Source organism: Fomitopsis serialis (genome assembly GCF_022376445.1).
Source record: "Fomitopsis serialis strain Sig1Antser10 chromosome Unknown B0H18scaffold_58, whole genome shotgun sequence".
NCBI classification, from domain to species: domain Eukaryota; kingdom Fungi; phylum Basidiomycota; class Agaricomycetes; order Polyporales; family Fomitopsidaceae; genus Fomitopsis; species Fomitopsis serialis.
In genome coordinates this window covers 125,952-146,364 of record NW_025955018.1, presented here as the reverse complement: position 1 = coordinate 146,364, position 20,413 = coordinate 125,952, and the positions used below count along the sequence as shown (strand labels likewise).

General features: G+C 55.7%; 9 protein-coding genes across 9 annotated transcripts; 6 read left to right on the top strand and 3 right to left on the bottom strand.

Moving 5' to 3' along the window:
- Positions 1-983: 983 nt before the first annotated feature.
- B0H18DRAFT_879937 (uncharacterized protein) lies at positions 984-2,080 on the bottom strand (the record flags this gene model as incomplete). Its single annotated transcript, XM_048040727.1, has 7 exons — positions 984-1,050; positions 1,144-1,304; positions 1,378-1,444; positions 1,497-1,600; positions 1,654-1,724; positions 1,779-1,905; positions 1,958-2,080. The coding sequence occupies 7 exons, from the start codon at positions 2,078-2,080 to the stop codon at positions 984-986; spliced, it is 720 nt and encodes a 239-aa protein (XP_047890980.1).
- A 179-nt stretch (positions 2,081-2,259) lies between these two features.
- On the bottom strand, positions 2,260-3,362 carry B0H18DRAFT_1121249 (uncharacterized protein; the record flags this gene model as incomplete). Its single annotated transcript, XM_048034299.1, has 3 exons — positions 2,260-2,950; positions 3,025-3,235; positions 3,326-3,362. The coding sequence occupies 3 exons, from the start codon at positions 3,360-3,362 to the stop codon at positions 2,260-2,262; spliced, it is 939 nt and encodes a 312-aa protein (XP_047890979.1).
- Positions 3,363-4,069: 707 nt separating this feature from the next.
- B0H18DRAFT_537958 (uncharacterized protein) lies at positions 4,070-5,755 on the top strand. The gene is made up of 2 exons (XM_048038520.1): positions 4,070-4,945; positions 5,041-5,755. Exons 1-2 carry the CDS (start codon positions 4,202-4,204, stop codon positions 5,293-5,295), a joined length of 999 nt encoding a protein of 332 aa, XP_047890978.1. The 5' UTR covers positions 4,070-4,201; the 3' UTR covers positions 5,296-5,755.
- Positions 5,756-6,160: 405 nt separating this feature from the next.
- B0H18DRAFT_879903 (uncharacterized protein) lies at positions 6,161-7,035 on the top strand (the record flags this gene model as incomplete). The annotated part of the gene is made up of 3 exons (XM_048040723.1): positions 6,161-6,726; positions 6,782-6,903; positions 6,959-7,035. Coding segments are annotated over 3 exons (765 nt in total), but the record flags the coding sequence as incomplete, so codon positions are not given.
- Positions 7,036-7,340: 305 nt separating this feature from the next.
- B0H18DRAFT_879887 (serine-tRNA ligase) lies at positions 7,341-9,011 on the bottom strand (the record flags this gene model as incomplete). The annotated part of the gene is made up of 7 exons (XM_048040719.1): positions 7,341-7,442; positions 7,495-7,634; positions 7,690-8,313; positions 8,363-8,486; positions 8,537-8,698; positions 8,757-8,827; positions 8,876-9,011. 7 exons carry the CDS (start codon positions 9,009-9,011, stop codon positions 7,341-7,343), a joined length of 1,359 nt encoding a protein of 452 aa, XP_047890976.1.
- Positions 9,012-9,495: 484 nt separating this feature from the next.
- B0H18DRAFT_1121246 (uncharacterized protein) lies at positions 9,496-10,208 on the top strand (the record flags this gene model as incomplete). Its single annotated transcript, XM_048034298.1, has 2 exons — positions 9,496-9,565; positions 9,622-10,208. 2 exons carry the CDS (start codon positions 9,496-9,498, stop codon positions 10,206-10,208), a joined length of 657 nt encoding a protein of 218 aa, XP_047890975.1.
- A 1,684-nt stretch (positions 10,209-11,892) lies between these two features.
- Positions 11,893-14,630, top strand: B0H18DRAFT_879941 (uncharacterized protein; the record flags this gene model as incomplete). The annotated part of the gene is made up of 15 exons (XM_048040728.1): positions 11,893-12,225; positions 12,286-12,833; positions 12,891-13,116; positions 13,175-13,298; positions 13,353-13,416; positions 13,473-13,588; positions 13,641-13,738; positions 13,798-13,867; positions 13,926-14,113; positions 14,165-14,187; positions 14,241-14,261; positions 14,325-14,341; positions 14,396-14,428; positions 14,484-14,507; positions 14,569-14,630. The coding sequence occupies 15 exons, from the start codon at positions 11,893-11,895 to the stop codon at positions 14,628-14,630; spliced, it is 1,947 nt and encodes a 648-aa protein (XP_047890974.1).
- A 585-nt stretch (positions 14,631-15,215) lies between these two features.
- Positions 15,216-17,225, top strand: B0H18DRAFT_1086043 (uncharacterized protein; the record flags this gene model as incomplete). The annotated part of the gene is made up of 4 exons (XM_048031985.1): positions 15,216-15,473; positions 15,543-15,620; positions 15,659-15,771; positions 15,842-17,225. The coding sequence occupies 4 exons, from the start codon at positions 15,216-15,218 to the stop codon at positions 17,223-17,225; spliced, it is 1,833 nt and encodes a 610-aa protein (XP_047890973.1).
- A 1,333-nt stretch (positions 17,226-18,558) lies between these two features.
- Positions 18,559-19,971, top strand: B0H18DRAFT_1105844 (uncharacterized protein; the record flags this gene model as incomplete). The annotated part of the gene is made up of 3 exons (XM_048032668.1): positions 18,559-18,606; positions 18,660-18,923; positions 18,982-19,971. 3 exons carry the CDS (start codon positions 18,559-18,561, stop codon positions 19,810-19,812), a joined length of 1,143 nt encoding a protein of 380 aa, XP_047890972.1. The 3' UTR covers positions 19,813-19,971.
- Between the last annotated feature and the right edge of the window lie 442 nt (positions 19,972-20,413).

The window sequence follows — 20,413 nt, the reverse complement described above, 5'->3', positions numbered from 1 at the left end:
CTGTACCGGTCTCCACATACGAAAGGCTGCCGTTTTATAGAGATCATAACAAGGCCGTGCTCAACCTCAACGAATAAATAAAAGTCGGAAGTCTGAGTCGCCCAAGGCCGCGCGCCACCGCGGCGCGCCCATCACGGCGGGATCAGGAACGGTCAGCTCAAACTTGTCACCGAATTTCTTTGGAAAACCCCTCCGACTCATTCTTCCCGCTCATTGACATTTGGTCACAAGACTGTGCCCAGTGTAGTGTTAGCTCGTTCAAATCACTCGGGCGAGGAATGGTGCCGTACGTCAGGCATTGCGACTATGTCGTGCACGAACAATCATGCCGGTATGGCGCCGGCATCATGCCGTCGATGGGACAAAGTCAAGTCCAGACTTGGCTTGCATTGGCAGACTATGATCCAATCCAACACAATCCCCACCTACCGCCTCGCCCGAGTGATCAATGAAAAGCCTCGGACCAGGGTTGGACCAGGTCAACCGTGGGTCGAACGCGACAGTCAGCTCTTCCTTCGTGACTGCCAACCCATCAGCGCGCACGGACAAGCTGTGTTCAAACATTGGACGCACCAGATCCAGTGATGCGCAGACGTATCTCCGAGAAGGCGGTCTGTTTGCCAAGGTGATACTCTGTCTCAATGCGTGGGCGAGATGTCACAAAATCCAAATAGAGCTAGTACGACGCTGGTGCGAGTGACCACAATGTTGTTGCAAAGGCCTCCGAATCGGTCGTCGCAGCATCAGGCGTGACAGTCATCGCTATATGCTGTGCAATACGACGTATTCTTCGTGAGGACAAATGACCCTTGCGGCGTCGTCGAAGCTGTCAAAGATAGTCTGAGCAGATCAGCCACACTCTACTACTCGTCGTGTCTGTTCGCGGCTTGTGGTACTGTACAAGGTCTCAACTTACGAGCGTGCCGCCAAAATATCCAGCGAACTGAGAGACATGAGCGCGGTACATTGAAAGGCTGGAATGCTCACCTCCCGTACGTGAGGTCTACTCGACCATTTGAGAGGCGATCGACCGTTGCAAGTCGTCGATGCCTCAAGAATGCGTCAGATAATGAACAGATGTAAGGCTGAATCGACTCACTCTTTGCTCCTCCTGCATAGTAGTCGGTATGGTGACCCATTCACCGAGTTCTAAAGCCAACACTCAGTGCAAGTCGCGGCTGAATGCGAACGTACTGGTACAAGCTCTCATCGATTCCCTCGCAGAGGCCTTCCACATCGCGGCATGTACCAGAATTCACTGTGAAGATGGTCGGGTCTCGGCGCAAACACTGTTCACGCCTTACCTGCAATATTCGACACATAGCGAATCTAGGAAGCTTCAGTTAACTGGCGGGGCGCCGAGCCAACCTTGTTGACTTCCATGTCTGTGATCATCTGCCACTTGTTCGTAGCGACGAACCACCTGTCCCAAACCCGTCGACAACTGTAGCAGCGCGATGTAGTGGGATACTATCAGAGCAGCAGCATAGTCTCACCTGACATCGACGACGAGTCGCTCCTTCCCCGTCAACGATGATATTCGCTGCAGCCGCTCCAGAGAGAACCTGCCGTCAGGAAACAGGTGCGATGTGACGATGACCTGCGGCACACGAGTCAAACACAGTCGCGGATCGCCTGTCATCGTCGGAGGACCTTGCTCGCCCCCGCCTCCAGCCATTCGCGGCAGTCCGTATCGTCAATACCCCCGCCGACCTGCAAGTGGCCTGTGCGACGTGGCGGGTCAGCAGGTCGCCTGCGCAGAATACGCCGAGACGCACCTTCCCATGCTCGCAATGCTTCCCTCGCGGCGTCATTGTTCCCTGGCCCGAGCTTGATGACATGCCCACCCTCGAGGCCGTGTGTTTTGTACAGCTCGGCGTAATACGCAGATGGATGGCTGGATCTCTCGTAAGTCGAACGGAGACGGGTGCGATCAGGGCAAAACGCGCCTGGCGACAAAGTTGGTGCGCAGCGTGCTCGGGTCGTTCTCTGAGAGCGTCCCCCCTACGATCTGCTTGACTTGGCCGTTGTGTAAGTCGATGCATGGCCGGAAGAGCGACCGTCTGCGAGAGGCAGACATTTCAGTTCAAGACGAAGGTGGCAAGCGGGCCAGCCACCGGCCCACAAGTTGACTCGCGCCCACGATGTGTGTTGCAACTCGCCCATCTCCTCCTCGCCGTCAACCATCATCATCTTTGCGCTACAACGCTCGAATGTCCTCTTTGGAAGCATTGTGTGGTCCGGTGGAGGAGCATGGGATCAGGGAGGAAGGTTTTGCGGCGGCTGTCGTGCTGATGGGGGCGATTTGGGGGTTTCTGGGGCGTAGAGCTGAGCTGGCGAGGCGAATACATATTCAACTGCGTGAGCATAGCGGACTTTCTTAGGACCTTCACTCTTTTTGAGTACGACAAGTTGTCGCGAGTGAGCGAGAATAATGTTGTGGACTTTGAGAAAAATCGCCGCGGGAGGTGAGTGAGGTGGTGGCCAGCGCGGCGCCGGCTCTTCGCTCTTAACCACCATCTCCTCATCGCCTTTCTTCCTCTCCACGCTACGTACGCGCCAGCCCTGGCCGCTAATGTCAGGGAAGGCTCCCCCACGCGCACCTCGCGCGTTGCTGAGCTCCTTTCCGGGCGGGGCGTCTTCATCTTCGGCCACAGCCTCGACCTCGACCTCGACCTCGACCTCGACCTCGGCGACCACTTCGAGGATAGGAGCAACACCGCCCACTGGACCGCGTAGCTTGCTATCTGGAGCGAGGGGCACTGGACGCGGTAAGCCGTACTTGAATGGCCACGGCTCGATCCCTGCGGGTCCTGCGACAACCTCGCCGCTTTCAGGCCCGAGCAGCTCGTTGAAAGGTAAACAGGTCGACACGCCGCCAAACCACGCTAGTCCGAGCGCGATACACGACACCACGCCGTCACCGTTGTCGGGGACGACCCAGCGAGGACTGCCGTACGCGCATGTGCCTCAGACAAACGGCGCTGGGCCCAGCACAGTCAATGGCGAGGCCATCGGACTGACGAACAATAGATCGCAGCCTGTGTCTTTTCGACTACGACCACCACCTCCTCAACCGACGACTGAACCTCCACCTCCACCACCACCAACGACCGAGCCTCCCCGCCTCCCCCGCCGAGCTCAACACCACCGCCACCACCGCCACCACCAGACCTAGAACCTCCGCCCCCTCCACCATCCGAATCACCACCACCACCCCCACCACCGTCTGACCCTCCACCCCACCGTCATCTGAACCTCCCCCGCCACCACCACCACCGTCATCTGAACCTCCCCGCCACCACCACCACCACCACCGACTTACCTGCTCCTAAACTCCGTCCCTCCAATACCTCCAACATTCGAACCACTACCACTACCACCGCCCTCAGAAGTCCCTCCACGATTGCCCCCGACTGCGCCTCGAAACCATGTCCCATATCCTCCTGCAGACTCCTCATCACGACCTCTACCTACTGGTCCCGAGCGCACGCTGCCGACCCCTCTTCCGCACAGTCATCACCACCGCCACCCCCAGCAGAGACGAAAGTCTACTCCCTTCCACCCCTACCACCATGGCCACCAGCGCAGTCCGAGTACCCTCCAGGCAAGAACTACAAGGTGCTATTCGACCACGTGGTCGACAAGGACCGCGATGGCCAAATCCGGATGCTAGCAGACAAGCTGCGCGAGCTGGCTTGGACCAGGGCGAAGAGGCGCGGGTGAAAGGAGGGGGAAGGGGAAGGAGATGTGTTCGGTATGAGGGCGAGGTGATCGAGGGCGAACACCCGGCCGTGGCGAGGGATCCGAGGAAGGAGGCGAAGGTGAAGCGGAAGGAGACGATGCGGCCGGTGCGGCGGATTTGGTCCCTGTCAAGTATGAGGTACGTGAGTCGATTGTTGAGGCGTCACGCGTGGATTGACGGCGTTACTAGCATGATGCGAACTCGACGGGACCTCCCCTTCCCACTGCTGTGTTGGTGTGGGACTCTCCCCGCTCACGCCGAACGTGCACATTCGACGGTGTTTCTCAATACACGGCACGATCACTCATTCGAACCGCAGGTTGACAGGACGTCTGGCGCTGCTCTTGGGTAGTGTACATCAAATACAGTACACACGCCGAGGCACGGAAGTGCGTGGAGAAGGAGCATGGAAAGAAACTCACTGCTCTGAACGGAGTTGCTGGAGGTAGCGAGGAGATGACGGTTGTACTGGATGGAGAGGGAAGGAAGCTGCAGGCGATCCTGAAGGAGCTCAACGCACGGAAGCGCAAGACCCAAGAGGACAAGAGGCGGAAAGAGAGGGAAGAGAAGGCAAAGGAGGCGAGTTCTGCCAGGGGAACGCCGTCCACTACAGCGGCGCACACACCTATAGGTTCGGTTCACTCTTCTCGCCCGCCTGCTCCATGGCAGAAGGGCGGAACAATGCGACCCGCGCCTGCTAGCGCGAAGCTGCCTCCGAAGCCAGTCGCTACGCCCGTAGACGTGCCTGGCGCGTCTCCTGCCAATGCCCATCTAAACGGTATTCCGACTGGTCCAAGGGGAGCACCACCTGTGCGCGTACGCAAGGTTGCTCCCCCGACGTTTCGCGCCCGACTCATGTCGGTCGGCAAGTACGGGATCACTGCACAACCGCCATCGTCGCGACCGCCATTACCTGCCTCGGAATCATCGTCCTCCACGCCTCTTCGTTCTTGGGCTCGCCGTGGCCGTGACGAGCGTGACGCACGGTCGCGTTCGCCATCGCGGTCTCCGTCACCTGTGATGCGAAGACCGGGACAGTCTTCCCGGAACGCGTACCAGAAGGACCACGAGATTGTTCTAGAGGCATTAGCGAAGAACGGGTATGAACATGTTACCTTGGATGGACACGGTGGGCAGCTGGGTAGTGCAGTGCGAGAAGAGGACGTGCGGCAGTTCTTCCAAGGGTTCAGGGTTGACAAGGTAAGTCGCCAGTGCTGGGCGCTTGCACGCTTCCCGCGTTGCTTCCGCGTCCTTCTCCGTCTGCAGTGCGCGCTGATCACGGTGGCTCTGCGCAGATCCTCAGAGACCGATTGGGCTGGTATGTCACCTTCGAGACGAGTGATTCCGCACGGCGTGCAGCGATGGTGCTCAACCACGGTTCCCGTACTCTCGCGTCGCGGTCGGTGAATGTGACAGTTCACCCTGCTCCGGCTCCGCCGTCTGCACCTGCACGGAAGCGTTGGACGGACAGCGAGTTGGTTGACGAGGCGGCGAGTCTGGTCATCAAGGAGCTCAGAACGACGCTTGAGAAGGACCTCTTGGACAAGTAGTCAGCACCGGTGTCCAAAGGCTCGTTCTGTCCGAAAGGGCAAGACGGGTGGCTAGGGCGCCGGATGGTGAGCAGGAGGCGAAGCAGTGGGGTGCTGGTCTTCGCGGGTTGTCGTTCAAGAAGCAACGGAAGCGACCTAGGGAGGAGCGCGATACGCCTATACTGGCAACACCGCAGCTGGAGCCGGAGTTTGCAGTGATTCGGTCAGAGTCACACATCGAGTCTCTCGCGGAGGAAGCTGTGGTTGAAAGACCGAGGAAGCGACTCAAGAAGGCTGTGACCAAGAAGGTACTAACGAGGATATCGAGTCGGAGGATGAGGTGCCCGAGACCGTCCCAGTGACCATAGCCAAGGCAGTTGTCAACGAAGACGTCGAGTCAGAAGATGAGGACCTCTCCCTTCCGGTCACTCCCATACTGCCGGATGTCACACGGAAACGGTCCACGTCTGAGGTCACCGATGTTGAGGAGCCTGTCAGGAAGCGGCTCAAGACGCAGCCCGAGCTGAACGAGCTAGGCGACGTCGTTGGTCCAGCACCTGTTCCGAAGAAGACGAAGAAGACATCGAAGAAGGCGACAAAGAAGGCCCAGGTCCCGGCCGTCGTCCAGGAGGTTGTTCACGAAGTCCTGCCCGACGATTTCGATTTCGATGTACCAGAGGTCGCGCAAGTCAGAGTAACGCCTACGCCACACTTCGACTCTTCAGCGTCCCCTCCTGCATCGCCCACTTGGAAGAAGCTATCTGTCTCCACTCGCGAGCTGGTACTCCCGGACCCCTTCGCACAAGGCATCTGCGATGACGACGAGGATTTGTACTTCACAAAGCTTGCCCTAGCGCGAGAAATAGGTATCGATGAATCCGAGCTAGAGCCTTCATCTGTACCTGCGCCCGACCCTGGCGCACCGCCTCCCTTTCGAGTTCATGTTACTGGCTCCGCTCGTACGGAGGGCTACTACAAGATCTCACATGCCGAGAAGTCTGCGTATGTGGCCCAATACGCGTCTCGCAGTACGGTCAACGAAGTGGCGCCCGAGAAGGAGCAGCCGGCTCAACAGAACGTCACTTCCTCGCGATCCAACCGTGCCAACGCGCGTCGACGTGCGCAAGGTCTTGAAGAGATCAACCAGGTTCAACGTGCGATGGCGCTGTCGAAGGGCGAGTCGGCCGCGACGGAGCTCATCAAGTTCAATCAGCTGCAGACGCGGAAGAAGCACTTGCGCTTCGCGCGATCGCCTATCCACGATTGGGGCTTGTACGCCATGGAGAAGATCTCGCGCGGGGAGATGGTCATCGAGTATGTTGGCGAGATCATCCGTGCACAGGTCGCCGACAAGCGCGAGAAAGCGTATGAGCGCCAGGGTATTGGCAGCAGCTACTTGTTCCGTATCGATGAAGACTTGGTGGTGGACGCGACGAAGAAGGGGAACCTTGGGTATGTGGATGTTTGCGGTGTCATATAATCGAGTTTACTCATTGTGATACCGCAGTCGCCTGATCAATCACTCATGCGAGCCCAATTGCACGGCGAGGATTATCACGATCAATGGCGAGAAAAAGATCGTCATCTATGCAAAGCAAGACATTGAATTGGGCAGCGAAATTACTTATGGTGTGCCTATTACTTGCTCTTGAACACATCAGGAGACTTACACATTTCGACCCAGATTATCACTTCCCTATTGAACAGGACAAGATCCCTTGTTTATGTGGTTCTGCCAAGTGTCGCGGTTTCCTCAACTAGACGCTATTTGATCAGTCTCGTCGCCGTTGTCGTCCATACCCCGTTTCTCCGGTGTTCTCTCCGTTGCTCTCTCATCCGCACTGCATCATTGTATCTTATTCTCCACGCATTGCTCCCATCGTCCTATAGTAATAGTGCTCGTGCTTGCGTTTCCGGGTCTTCTCGTCGTGTAGCGCTTATAGTGTAAATATGAGGATTTCCTTCGGCTGGTCGAGAGCACGCTGTACAAATTGACACAATGCAGTCGCACGAATACATACAGTACATCTACTACTGGCACCTGTTCCATCTTCTTCATGTCGTGCCTATGCCTGTTTTCGCTGCAAGTTCTTCGGAAGTTCCTTCGCCCATGGTAGGAAGTCTCGGCCTTGCATGTACGGCCTGAGTGGCTCAGGGACCACAACTCCCTTTAGTGTCACTGTCAGCTGTGAGCAGAGTACTACTATGGATGTGACGTACCTCTGGTGTTTGGTAGTTCTCTACCAAGCAACAGAGCGCCCGCTCCGTCGCACAGAGCGTGCCGTTCAGCATGTGTACATAGAGTTTCCGCGACTGGTCCTTGGTCTTGAGACCACAGCGCACTTCAAGCTTCCGGGACTCTGGAGCAAGATCCATCAATATTAGAGTAAGACACCAACGACCGGACGTGCTCACGGTAATCAGTGCAGTTCGAACACGAGACGAGCTCCTTGTACGCGCCCTGGAACGGGAACCACGCCTCCAGATCGTACTTCTGCGCAGCTGCGAGGTTCAGCGCGCCAGAGACGATCGCCACGACGCGGTACGGGATGCCCAAGCTCTGGTAGAACGCCTCCGAGTTCGCTATCATCGTGTCGAGCATCTGCCAGCTCTTGTCGGGCTCAGTCAAACAGAACTGCTCGATCTTCTCGAACTGGTGCACACGGAAGATGCCCCACATGTCGCGCCCGGCGGAGCCGGCCTCCTTGCGGAAGCACGTCGAGTAGCCCGCGTAGCGGATCGGGAGCTGCGTCTCGGGCGAGTCGAACCACTCATCCGAGTGGAATGCAGAGATGGGTTGTTCGGAGGTCGCGATGAGGTACTTCTCGTCCTCGGCGGCGATCACCTTGTAGAGCTCCTCATCGAACTGGTCGAGCTGCGCCGTCTTGGCCATCATCTCCTTGTTCATCATGAAGGGCGGCTGGACCTTCTTGTAGCCCTTTTTGCGCAAGAAGTCGAGTCCGTAGGAGATAAGGGCTTGGTTCAGGTCAATGCCGTCGTTGGTCAGGAAGTACCCTCGATGGCCGGTGATCTTAGTTCCTGTGTTCGATTGTGAGAAGTCAGAACCGTGAATTGCGCTAGGTCCCACCTCGTTCCAGGTCCATAGCATCCAGCCGGAGAAGCACTTCATGATGCGGCATGATGTCTGTTCTCTTCTCGACCTCGACACCCTCGCCCTTTGGATGCCATGTCTTGACTGTTTTGTTGTCGTCCTACTGCCGTGACTCAGTGTAATATCAAAAGGAAAGAGTCTAGGACACACCTCAGAAATGCTAACAGGGACGTTGGGCCCAACGATGTTGCCTACGGTCGACGCCTTTTGCCGCATCTTCTGCTCGAACTCCCTAGTCTCCGCCTTCTTCGCAATCACAAGTGCATCGAGCTCTTTTTTCTTCGCGACAAGCTCGTCCGCATTCTCTTTCGCCTGGACAGTACGATGTCACGCGCCCGTCCACGAACGCGCGACGGCGATGGATGCCTACCTTCTTCTTAGCAGCGATCTCCTTCTGTATCGCGTTCACTTGCTTGCTAGTATTATTTGACTCAAAGTCCACTGACATTCAGTTAGATATGGCGAGTAGGAGGTTCGATTCCGGCGTACTCTTGACCCAGTCTGCGTACATCTGGATGACCTCGTCTACCAACTCTACGGATAGCCCGCGCTTCCTCTGCGACTCGCGGATTTCCTCCGCATTTCCGCCTTTGTTGTCAATGAAATGAAGTACGTCGAGCGTCATGGTCGATGAGTTCTGTAGGATGCGGTGGATAGATGCAAGTAGAGGGTCTCCGCTGAGGCTGCAGTGGTAGAAACGAAGTCCGAGTTACCGAGTCATCGATTTCATTTCAATTCTTCGAGACTTCTGGATCTGGTGATCGAGCAGCTTATCTTACTTATCATTTAGGTAAACGATCACGCCCGATCGGGCAATCGAAAGAGGTTTATCCAAGACTTTTCTTGCGACAAGCCTGCCTTGCTGCGTGCGGCGTTCCTCAGCTCATGACAGAATGTAGCAGCCAGCTCAGTACCGTCATGGAATGTTTTGAAAACATACATTCAATCATTCGACCCACGACCATGCCTTCAGCAATTCCCGGCCCGCTGCCAACCGATCTGTCGGAGCTTAAACGGGTATGGGACGCAAACAAGGACACACAAGCTGGGGTTTGGTATGCACGACGCGCTGTCACGCTTCCTGTACACGCCCCGCGTCGCTCACGACGATGTACAAGCTCATCCGCCGCATCTCCAGCTCATTTTTCCCTCGGCCCGACCGACCCTGGAGCGAAGACGGTGAGGAGACCCTTCTGCGCGTAGAACACGCGTCTGACGCGTGCCCACAAACTCAGCGACGTCCTCTGCACCGCAGATCGGCCGGAAGCGGCGGTTGAGCTCGACGGAGCCCGACTCCGAACCATCCGCGAAAAAACAGCGCTCAGAGTCTGTGGATGATAGCCAGGCGACGAGGGAGGAGACCCCCGTACGCACTGGGAGGGAGGCGGAGGAACCCGAGGTGAAGGCGGTCACGAAGGGCGTGAAGGAGGTCGAGCTGGAGGACAAGCCCGCAGCTTCGGCTGCAACGGCTGCCGCAGTCCCTCTTCCTGACTCGCCGACACTGCAACCTACTCAGGAGGCAGAGGAGGTCAAGTCAGAGTCGACAGAGTCGACAGAGGAGAAGGTGGAGGAGCCTGTCGTGGAAGCGACTACGACCGAACAGGCGCCCAGCGCATCGGACGATGTTGCACCTGTCACAGTTTCTACCGAACCTCTTGCCGGGGACGAGAAGACGAGCGATGCAGATGCTGAAGGCGAGGAGATTCCCGGTCTGAGCGCTGTTGCAGAGAAGGGTGCGGAGAGCAAGGCAGATAGTGCGGAGAAGAGGGAAGCGACCCAGCCTCAACCTGAGGCGGACGAGTCCACAATCGACCATCCCTGAACGGAACACTCTCTTCTATACCCCGACCAACGGTTGGAATTAACTTGCTATCTATCGGCACTAATCTATACGTCGTTTGCTTGTTGTAACCCCTCTTCCCAGCGATATCCACGATCCACCATTCCTTGCTTGCTGTTATACCTCTCCCACCACTGTCTCGAACTACTTGTCCTCGTCTCATCATCCACATTGCCATCGCTGTCTTGTAAACCGCTCATCGCACGTCCGAGCTTCTAAACACACGCTTCTTGCGCATACAATGCTCATCTCGTTTCACACCTCGCATTTGACGTTCTCGGTTCCTTCTTTCCTCTTTACTTCCGAATAGGCATTACTGTTGGAGCATGAGTCAATCAGGTGCGTATGCAGTCCTGTGGATGATCGATGCCGTGTGCTGATTCGTTTAAACGAACCAAAGTATATGCACGGGCGATCATACTCTTTGACCACTTCGATGAACGGGGAATGGTCCAGCTAACAGAACAAGTTCGCCCCCGTCGAGCCTTGCAAGACACGCACATTCAATGGAAATTGTGGGCCCTGAGCCACAAGCAAACCTGGTGCGCGTTCAGATTTACGATGTTCCGTCCCCTGTCGTACTGATTCGCCGCGATCAGCAATTTTATATGCGCGGCATCTGCTCATTTTTGCATTCTTGCCCGAAAGAATGTACATAGGGGAAGAACTTCGCCTTCAGTCTATCCTGCCGTCGACACTGGTATGCCCACCTCCCCGACTCTGTCATGGCAGCTAGCGTTCTCTGATTCGCTGAGAAGTAGATGGAAGTGGAGTGGCTATCTGGGCTTGAAAGCTTTTCACTAGATTTCGGTCCATACCGCCAGCACACGGTCGTTGGGTGCCGTCTTCAGACGATCTCTAGCCCTACGCACCCTCCGCATTCTCATAGCGTCTGACAAGCATCGGACACTAATCTCAGGTGGAAGTCTAGAGCTCTCCAGCGTCCAGAGTGCGGGAAGCCGTCCCCGCGCGTCCGGATCCGACTCATCGGGGTCTCACGAACCACCTTCAGGCCGTTGCATCTATCCCGGGACCCGACACGGTTCTGTAAGTCTGTGCTCCCAGAATAATACAGCTGTCTTCTGCGATCAATCCCTTACCATCACAATCATACCGAACAACTTTGTTAGATAGCTCTGGGATAGATCAAATGCGCCACATTCAACGCTTCCGAAGATTCGACTCCAAATGCATGCCAAGCGACGGGACCACTATTTGGGGTAGACAACACCAGCCGTAAGCATCTTCACTTTGGTAATCGGAGAGTGGTCCTAGGATCCTCGCTGATTGTGTATGATAGGCTACTAAATTAAGCGTAGGATCTCATCAACGCCTCTGTAAGACGGACAAGCCTGACAGCGGCCGCATAGGTACCGTCTCAAGCTCGCAGCCTATTATGATCACACTGGGCTTGGGATGCAACGCCCATGTGACTTCGACGAGCGATAGCCCAGTTTGTCTTTCCTTGTCCCTTTGGACGTCCTCGCATCTTGCCAGCATGGTCGGCCATCTAATTTAGTGTCCCGGATGCGATCCTGCGGTATGTTAGTGACACAGGTCTCACGGTCGCCGTACGTATAAGTACACTCGCTGCGGTGATTCCCCTGTTCTTGTGTTCGACCGCACGCAGGAACTTGTAGTAGCTGCCGGTCCGTGTCCTCACACGATGCGCTTCATAACGACAGGCTTCACTCTTCTTGCCGCTGTACCCGTACTTCCAGGTAGCTCCGTAGCATCTCCGAGGTCGTATGAGTCGCGGGAGGAAGATCCTTGCGCGAAGATCGCTGGGCTGGCCTATGTTCCTCCTGCCGACGCGCGAGCTTGTCTGTCCTACTTTCCGTTCAACGAGACGCTACGCCAGAACGTGCTCGATGTCGTCTCCAAGGTGTTCGACTTCTACACATTCGAGGACTACTACTTGGCACCCGTTTCCGTGTTCGACCAACCAGCGGTGCACATACGCGATGAATTGGCAAGAATCAACAGCACGAGCTACACCGTACGTCTTACGTGATTCATTGACACACATTGCTCATTTGGACGTTTGATGACCTGAAAGTCCGACTACGCATTCAACAAAGATCTCTTCGATGTGGTGAACAGCCTCAATGACGGCCATACAGGCTGGTACTCTTATTGCTATTGGCAGACTTTCCAGAACCTGCTCCCTGCGCCCGTAGTGTCTCTCGAAGTCGACGGCGCCCAAGACGTCTATGTCGTTCCGGACCTCGTAGAGTTCATCTCTCTCCTCGGTACGAACTACACAGGCTACTACGACTCGATCGGCTTCGACTGGACTCGGCTCGCAGGCGCACGCGTCGTGAACATCGAGGGCATGTCTGCGTACTCGTATGTGGACTACATCGCCGACACGGTCTCGGGCAACTACTTGGATCATGGTGTGCGGGTGAACAGCGTGCTCAGCAGCTACAGGATCAACGCGGGCAACTATTCGCAACGGTTCGGTGATCTCGCTGGCCCCGTATACCCCGATTTGGACAATCTGACCATGGAGGTCATCCTGGCAAACGGGACGGAACCGGAGACCATTGTGGTTCCTTACTTATCATCGTACCTTGGAAAGCCGTTCAAGGATGCTGCATCCTAGTGCGTACGGACATGTTAGTGGTCTGATGCACAGAATGACCAGATTCTTATGGGCAGCTGGGCAAGCAACTGTGCGGCGACCAACGAGACGAATGGTGTAGACTACTTGACCCAGGGCTCTGCCATTGCCCACTCACGTGCGACACGCCAGCCCCGGGCAGCGCTGGCGGCATCGAGCTCGCTGGGTGTAGGAATACCGTCGCAGTTTGTACCCAACTTGACCGCGATCGATGGGGAGGATATCCTGTGGAGCTATATCTTGCCGGACAACAAAACTGGTGTGGTATGCATCTCTCCCAGTCCGATGAGAGCACTTGCGGGACGTTAATGGCATGACATAGATGTTTGTTGGCTCGTTCGATCCTGAGGACTACTATGGGTTCCAGTCTCAGGTTGCAAGTGTCATCTCCACGTTCCAAGAAGCGGGTGTAACACAGTTGCTGATCGATCTGTCGAACAACGGTGGTATGTACATGTCTCGTCACCTTTCCAGGCAAAGATCACTTACTGCGCTTCAAGGTGGCTACGTCTGCTTGGGCGAGTTTCTCCACTCCTATCTCGCAGGCGCGAACTTTGGTTTCCCGTAAGAGCATAATCCATCGGTGGTCGTGACTATATGCCAGGCTAAACATCTCACAGAGGCTATTCCTCTGCTGTTCGCGCAAACACCCTTGCCCAGAAGATCGTTGCGGCCGACATGGCCATGGGTGTCAACGACTCCTACGCTTTCTACCCTCCAGATAACTGTATGTTCTGTGCACGCTCACCCGATCCCTGAGCTGACGGTGAACACAGGGGCCTACCCAGGGAATGACACCATCTTGTCTGAATCATACAACTATATCACCCCATATGTGACGAAGACTATCAACGGCGTGGAGTACTACGAGTCGCAGCGCATTTACGTGAGTGCAGACGTGGTCCGATCGGCGCAGCGCACTTCTCACCGATTGCTTGAGTGTAGGACGCCTGCACGCCGTTCAACGTCACAATTCCTGCAGAGCCACCCTTTGATCTGGCGAAGGTTGCGATCGGTACGCACCTCGCTGATCTGTGTCTAGCCTCAACATACCAAATCATGTCCGAATGTAGTGGGCAACGGCGACTGCGCTTCAACTTGTGCGCAGTTCAGTACGCTGATGTACGAGCGACACAACACGACAATCGCGATCTTCGGCGGGAAGCCAAACGAGACGATGCAATTCAAGGGCATGGCTGGCGAACAGGTTTTGGAGTGGTACGACATCGACTCGGAGATTAAGACCGCTGGCCTGCAGGACGTCCGTATCCTCTGGTGATTCTGCGAGGGCTAGTGACTGACTGAATTATAGGACCCCTTGGCGCCCCCAGACTTGTGAGTACGCTTCACATGGGATGCGACACATTCAAAGACGTTCATGATTGCAGGCTCGTGAACGCTGACTTCCGGTAGGTGATATACTGCTCTTCTCGTCCACTCACATCTTGAGCATAACTGTGACTTCGATGCAGTCATAACTGGAGAACCGGTAAGTGTACAACCAGAGCAGCAGCTACTTGACTCTGACCCTAGATGTGCACAGCATACAGCTGGGAGGACGAGGAAACCCCAATTGGTGAGTGAAACCTAATCTTCGCACCGGAGTGCAATACTCATCTCAGGATCACCAGCGTATTACTCTGACCTTCCTCAGCGTGAGTTAGCGCTATAATATGTACATCTGCGTCGCAGTCAATAACACATCGACGTGTCCAGTGCGCTTCCCATACACCCCGGATACGTACATGAATCCACAGGCTCTGTGGATCTTCGCGTGAGTACTTCCAGAGACCGATCATGATTCCATATACTCATCACATATGCGAAGTGCGGAACAAATCTTCAGCTCCTCGTAGAAGCATACACACTAGATGAATCTCGGGACTTTCGAGGCTGGCACACACTTATTGCGGTAAGTTTATCTTCGGTGGACAATGACGGGGTTCCTGTGTATAGTCGTAATTGGGCAAAAGCAAAACAGGTCGTACACGCTGAAGCCAGAGCGACTCCGAGTCAAGTATATATGGGTCACCGCTACCACATGCTTTCAGACTGTACTCTTGCACTAGACGGTAGTAGCCGTTCCGCCGTATGGGTTGACCCTCCATCAAGCCTGCACAAGTCGCCCATGCAGGAAGTAAAGCTTCTGTCAGGCTCCCGTGAGTTCAACAGAACTACAGAACGTATCTACCGCGGTGAAGATATATAAAAATTACAATTTCCGAAAGCGGAAGCGCCCAAAGACCGACTCGGAACTCTCACTGACTCTCGGAAGATTCGCTACCGTCTTTCTGTTTTCCTTCCATCATCCACTCCAGGCGGACGTTTGACTTTCTTACTTTTGAATGCCACCACACTACCCTATGACTAGTTCAAGTTCCTCCACACAAGACGAAGTCATACATTTTGAACTACACCATCTGCGAGATCAACTACATGCGATCTCACGCGATCTCGTCGACTTCGGACCAATCGTATCCAAACCACCGGTTTTGGATTCTTCCTTCGACTCGGCTAATGTTGACAAGGAGAAAACTGAAAGCACAGCATCCCATGAGTCGGTGCCAGGTCTGCGAGCGTTGAGGGATGCGGTGAAGCGCGATCTGGACGTCCTAGAGAAAGTGAGTCGTGGTTGAACCTCGTGTGACCCTGTCTACGCAAGGAAATGACTGAGATTTTGTCTTCAGTAGTTCCTGGCTGATCCCAACAGCGCATATCTTCCGGCTCTCTCAACGAACGCGCCATACCTCACTGCGGTGTGGAATGAGGTGCTGCTGCACCGCCGCCAATCGTCTGTGTCTGGCAGACCTATTACGACAGTGTGCATCCTGCGCCAAGAACGCGAGGATCGCAGAAGTCTCCTGGTGTCAAGATAGACGTTGTGGCCGAGAACGGGCATAGGTGGATCCGCGTGAATACGTGAGTTTCGCGTGTATTGTATAATCACTGCGCTCGACTCGCTCAATGAGAGTCTATGCTGCATGTTCAGCGTCAAGAACTCGCGCATGCTTGCCGAATTTCGCGAGCTCGACTCGTATCTCACCGACTCAGACTCTGAGTCGGAATCTTCCCATTCGACATCTTCCGGCCACCGCCCCAGTTTGGCACAGACAGAGTTCGACAACTCGTTGCTCCGCATGGGACGTGCTCTCGTAGAGGCAGCCCAGCAAAATTCCATCCCGGGCACGGCCCCTCCAAAGCCACCGTCCGTTACTCTTCGCCTAACGCGGTTGGACCCGTCGCCTTCAGACCCCAAGGAGCACGACATCCGCATTGGGCAGACGATTAGTGCACTTCGGGATATGGGACTCGAAGTCCAACTCGGCGAGCGTGACCCAAACTCTGTACCCAAGCTCATGCCAAAAAGACGAGGCCCTTCGCGCTTAGAGCCTACCCTGAAGGTGAACCTGGACCTGTCTCTACTCATTGCCCTGGTATCGGACATCACCCACGCTCCACCGCCGCACTCAGTAGAAGAGGCGGAGGCGCGCTTTGTCCCGCCGCCGTCGTACGTTGCGTGGAAACGCGAGCGTATGGGCGCGCCGACGGATGAGAGCGCCGCAGAGGGCTCCGCCAAGCACTCCCGCGCGCTCGCCAACCAGGCGATCCAGGAAAGGGGGCGTGGACTTCTTCAAGAAATGCGCGACCGCCTCCAATCTCCGGCTTTCTGCGAGAACGTCGAGTTCTGGACAACCCCCGAGGCGCGGGACCGCTGTCTCCGGATCGTGCTGAGCAAGATCGGCGGTGCTGGGGAGCAGAGGCGTGTGCGTGCGCTCTTTGCAAGCCTCGTGGAACCGACAATGAGCGGAGCGAGCGCGGAAGAAGCGTACTGGCAGGGATCAAGGTACCCCAAGGATTACCTCCCCTTACTGCCGATACGCGTCTTCCCGTCGGACGAACCTCCCCAGAACGACGAGCCAGATGAGCGGACTTCGGGGATAACGACACTGCCGACGCGGTCCGAGTTCTCGCGCCAGCTTGCGCACACATGCAAGGCTATCCTCTCGGATGGCAACGCACCGCCGTCAGGTCTACCCCCGCTACCCGTTGACGCTGATGGCGTGGACGGCGACGGCGAGCCCATCCCCCGTGCGGCCACGACGCGGGCGAATCCTCGCCTGACGGCGCACACGGTGCGAAGTTTGCTGTGGGGAGCAACCAAAGGCTGGACGACCATGACTGCCAATCGTGCGAGCGTCAAGGCGATCCTGCGCGAGCTCAAAACGAGGGGGCGTGCCGCGGGTTTCAGCATCACGGCTCCAGACGGGGCAGAGAGTACGGTAGGTGTAGAGAAGGCTGCGATCTGGGTCGTCGATCCTAGAAGTTTGGCGGAAGGTATGAGGTCGGACCTTCTCGTTGTAGATGCTGCATGAGGAACAACGTAGAGCTCTGTCGGTCCTTTTATTCCTAGTCGTTCTCATCACTGCATTATGTCTTTCCTGCATCGAAAATCAACAGTTCGCAGTGCCGTTGTATCGTTGTCCGCTGCACGAGCCCATGATCAGCCTCAGACGTAGACTAGCTTCACAAAAGCTAGACGCCATTGCACTACAAGCACTTCTGCACGACCTGCACGACCTCCGGCATGATTGATATAGCAAGTGCGGCCACTGGCACCCGACACTGTGGATGTAAATATCTTGAGGTTGCACAGACGACGTAGTTCGACCCGTGAATATGACAACAGATCTCCTGCCAGTACGTACCAGTGAAAGGTCAACTTGTAAATCCGCCTTGGCCGCCCTCGCGTCTAGGACTCGGACTTGGGTGGTGTGGCTGTGGCTGTGGCTTGTTGCTATGGACTAACCAGCGCTCGAGGGATGCGCAGATTTAGATCTCAGATTCTACCATCAGAATCATCATTACGTAAGTCGTGTGCCACTTTCGACCGACGTCCTTACAACATCCAGCCTGAACATCTGGGTCGTTTAAATTGTTTTAATTATGTCGAACTACTGCTTTTGCTGCGGAGAAGTGGGGGACATGGTACGTCTGAGGCGATACCGTCCGAACTTTCGTCCCATTCAAGTTTATTTACTAGTATTACTCAGGTTGGCTCATCATCTCGAAGCTTCCCCGGGCCAGCCGTCAAACCTATCACGGTGGCGATCATTTCTCAACAGCAGTGCAATCTAGCTTTTGAATAAAGGCCTAAGTACTGCAGTGGCAGAACTAAGGGAGTGGTGTACATGTTCAATGAACACGTACCCACTGGGCAACTGCCCTGGCGTGTGGCATGCGTTAGAGGACATTCGCGATGGCCTTGCTACGCTAGCCAGGGCCAACACTGCGTTGATAGGCCGCTCACTCTGTGAGAGCGCTTTGATTGGTGGCTGGCCCTCAACAATGCCCTTTGATCAAAATTGTGCTTTGTTCACTCATCCGGGGAAGACCGCACAACTCGCCCCGAGATGTTTCATGTACCAGCTCTAGAATTACCTATTTAGTATCTTCCTTTGTGCGATTGCTCCAATGGAAGCGATCTAACGATAGCGGTCCCACGTGCGGGATACTTGGGACCACTGGGTAGGCCCGTGGCAACCACGCTTTATCCTGATTTATCTCTGTGGCCACATATGTAATCGTCGCGGCATCAAAGCGACCACGGCCACAGAAGCGCACAATCCCCAGGAATGTAGGCGCCAAGTTCCAGTATATAACTCCCGAGCAGCCACACTGGATCCCCCCCATACGAGCCTCCGCAATATGTCGCTGCCCTCACTGGCTAGGAGCGACCGTGACGGGTCTAGCCCGGTACGTCTGCCACTCCATCGCTGATGCTCTTTCCTGACAAGTGCTTTGTATAGAGCACTGTGCCTCCATTCCAGAGGGACATGTCTGCTTGTTACGCGTGTTTTTCTGTTTTCGAGCTATTCGACTTGATAGTACGGGCTGTCCATGGAGAAGGAGAAGGGAAGCGATCTGTCGCCAATCTCGCTGTCGCGAGTAAGGAGTTCTATGCGGGGGCGACCGCGGTCCTGTGGGAAGAGATGGATACTCTAGTCCCTCTCCTCACTCTGATACCGTACGGTATGTGGATGCAAGTGCGAGACGACGGGAATGCCCCACAGGTAAGTGTCAGCTTCATGTCGCTTGAACGAGGTATCGGAGCTGAAAGACACGGTCTAGCGTTCTCAACATCTCATCCACTCTCAAGATTGGTCCACATCTCGTGTTGTATGGTACGGGCAACATATTAGGCGGCTCGTCTGGAGCAACGACTTGCACAAGCAACTACCGGAATCTCAGGCCGTCGAATTGTTGACGTACCTTCCCACTACCCTCAAGCTATTGCCAAACCTACTCTCGTTCGCATGGACCGAGCATAGGCCTGCCGTATCGAGGCTGCTCAAGCCTAAGCTATTCACCAATCCGCTTCTGCAGGAGTTATCGTTGGACATGGCGCTCACAGACAGAGAGCCGATGGCCACTATTTTCGATGTCGTCAGGAGCACATGCCCGAAGCTGAGCCGTCTCAGGCTCACTGGAGACCCGAGCGAACCCCTGGACGTCGCCGTGAGCGTCGCGCTTGCGGATCTCGTCCGCACGGCGAGGCTTGTCGAGTTCAGGTGCACAAGTCCGCTGTTCGACGACGTCCTCCTTGCGGTCGCTGAATCGGCTTCCCTGCAATACGTCGACATCAAGGCGAACTGGTATACATTGGATGACATGGTTGTCTCCGCCCTGCCTTCTCGGTGCCTTCCGTCCGTCCGAGACCTCTCCTTGCAGTTCGAAGCCCTGGATGCTTCATCTTTGGCCTTGCTGGAAAAGCTCGGCTCGACCTCCCTGGCGAACCTTGGCATACACATCACGGCAGAAGTGTATGAAAACGACATGCTAATCAAGCATCTCGCCGTATTGACAAAGGCGCCCTTCACATCGTCCCTGCGCAAGTCGAGCTCCATTGCTGGCGCATGGATTCCGAGGACAACGGCTGCCGACCCAGCATCATCAATCTGAAGATCCTGCGTCCCCTTCTCGAGCTCGATCAGCTCACCCACCTGATAGTCTACGCCAAAAGCTTCGCGCTCACCGCGAGCGACATCCGGACGATCGCGCAGGCCTTCCCGCGCATCCAGAATCTGGAGTTCATGCCCGCGTTCTGCGTGGGCACAGAGCCGCCTCTCGGGGCGCTCCAGCACATCGTAGAGCTCTGTCCCGAGCTGACGATGATCTCGATGCCGGTCAGCGCGGCCTTTGGCGTCCCCACCATTCGGCGAGGCTGGAAGCCCCGCGCCCGCGTACGCATGTATACCATCGTATCGCCGGCGTTGGATGGGGGAGACCCGCGCATCTACGCGTATATTTCTGCGCTGTTCCCAGAACGCCCTCCTGAGCAGCTCACACACGAAGATGCGAGTGTCACCGAGGAGGAGAAGGACCAGTACAAAGAATACCTGAAGGCGACGCGAACCCCGGGTGAGTCTGAGGCCTCTGCCTGCAGCCGGGCGGAATCTTGGGCACAAATCAATACGCAGTTGATTTAGATGTAGATGTCTTACTCCTCTGCTTTGATCTGCTTTACATACGTTTTGCTTGATCGCTTTCTTCCGTTTCCAGT

Excerpts from the sequence above, each read along its gene's own strand:
- B0H18DRAFT_537958 (XM_048038520.1), top strand. The coding sequence starts at position 4,202 with ATGACGGTTGTACTGGATGGAGAGGGAAGGAAGCTGCAGGCGATCCTG. Across the intron at positions 4,946-5,040 it reads AAGGGTTCAGGGTTGACAAG|ATCCTCAGAGACCGATTGGG; the intron begins GTAAGTCGCCAG and ends GGCTCTGCGCAG.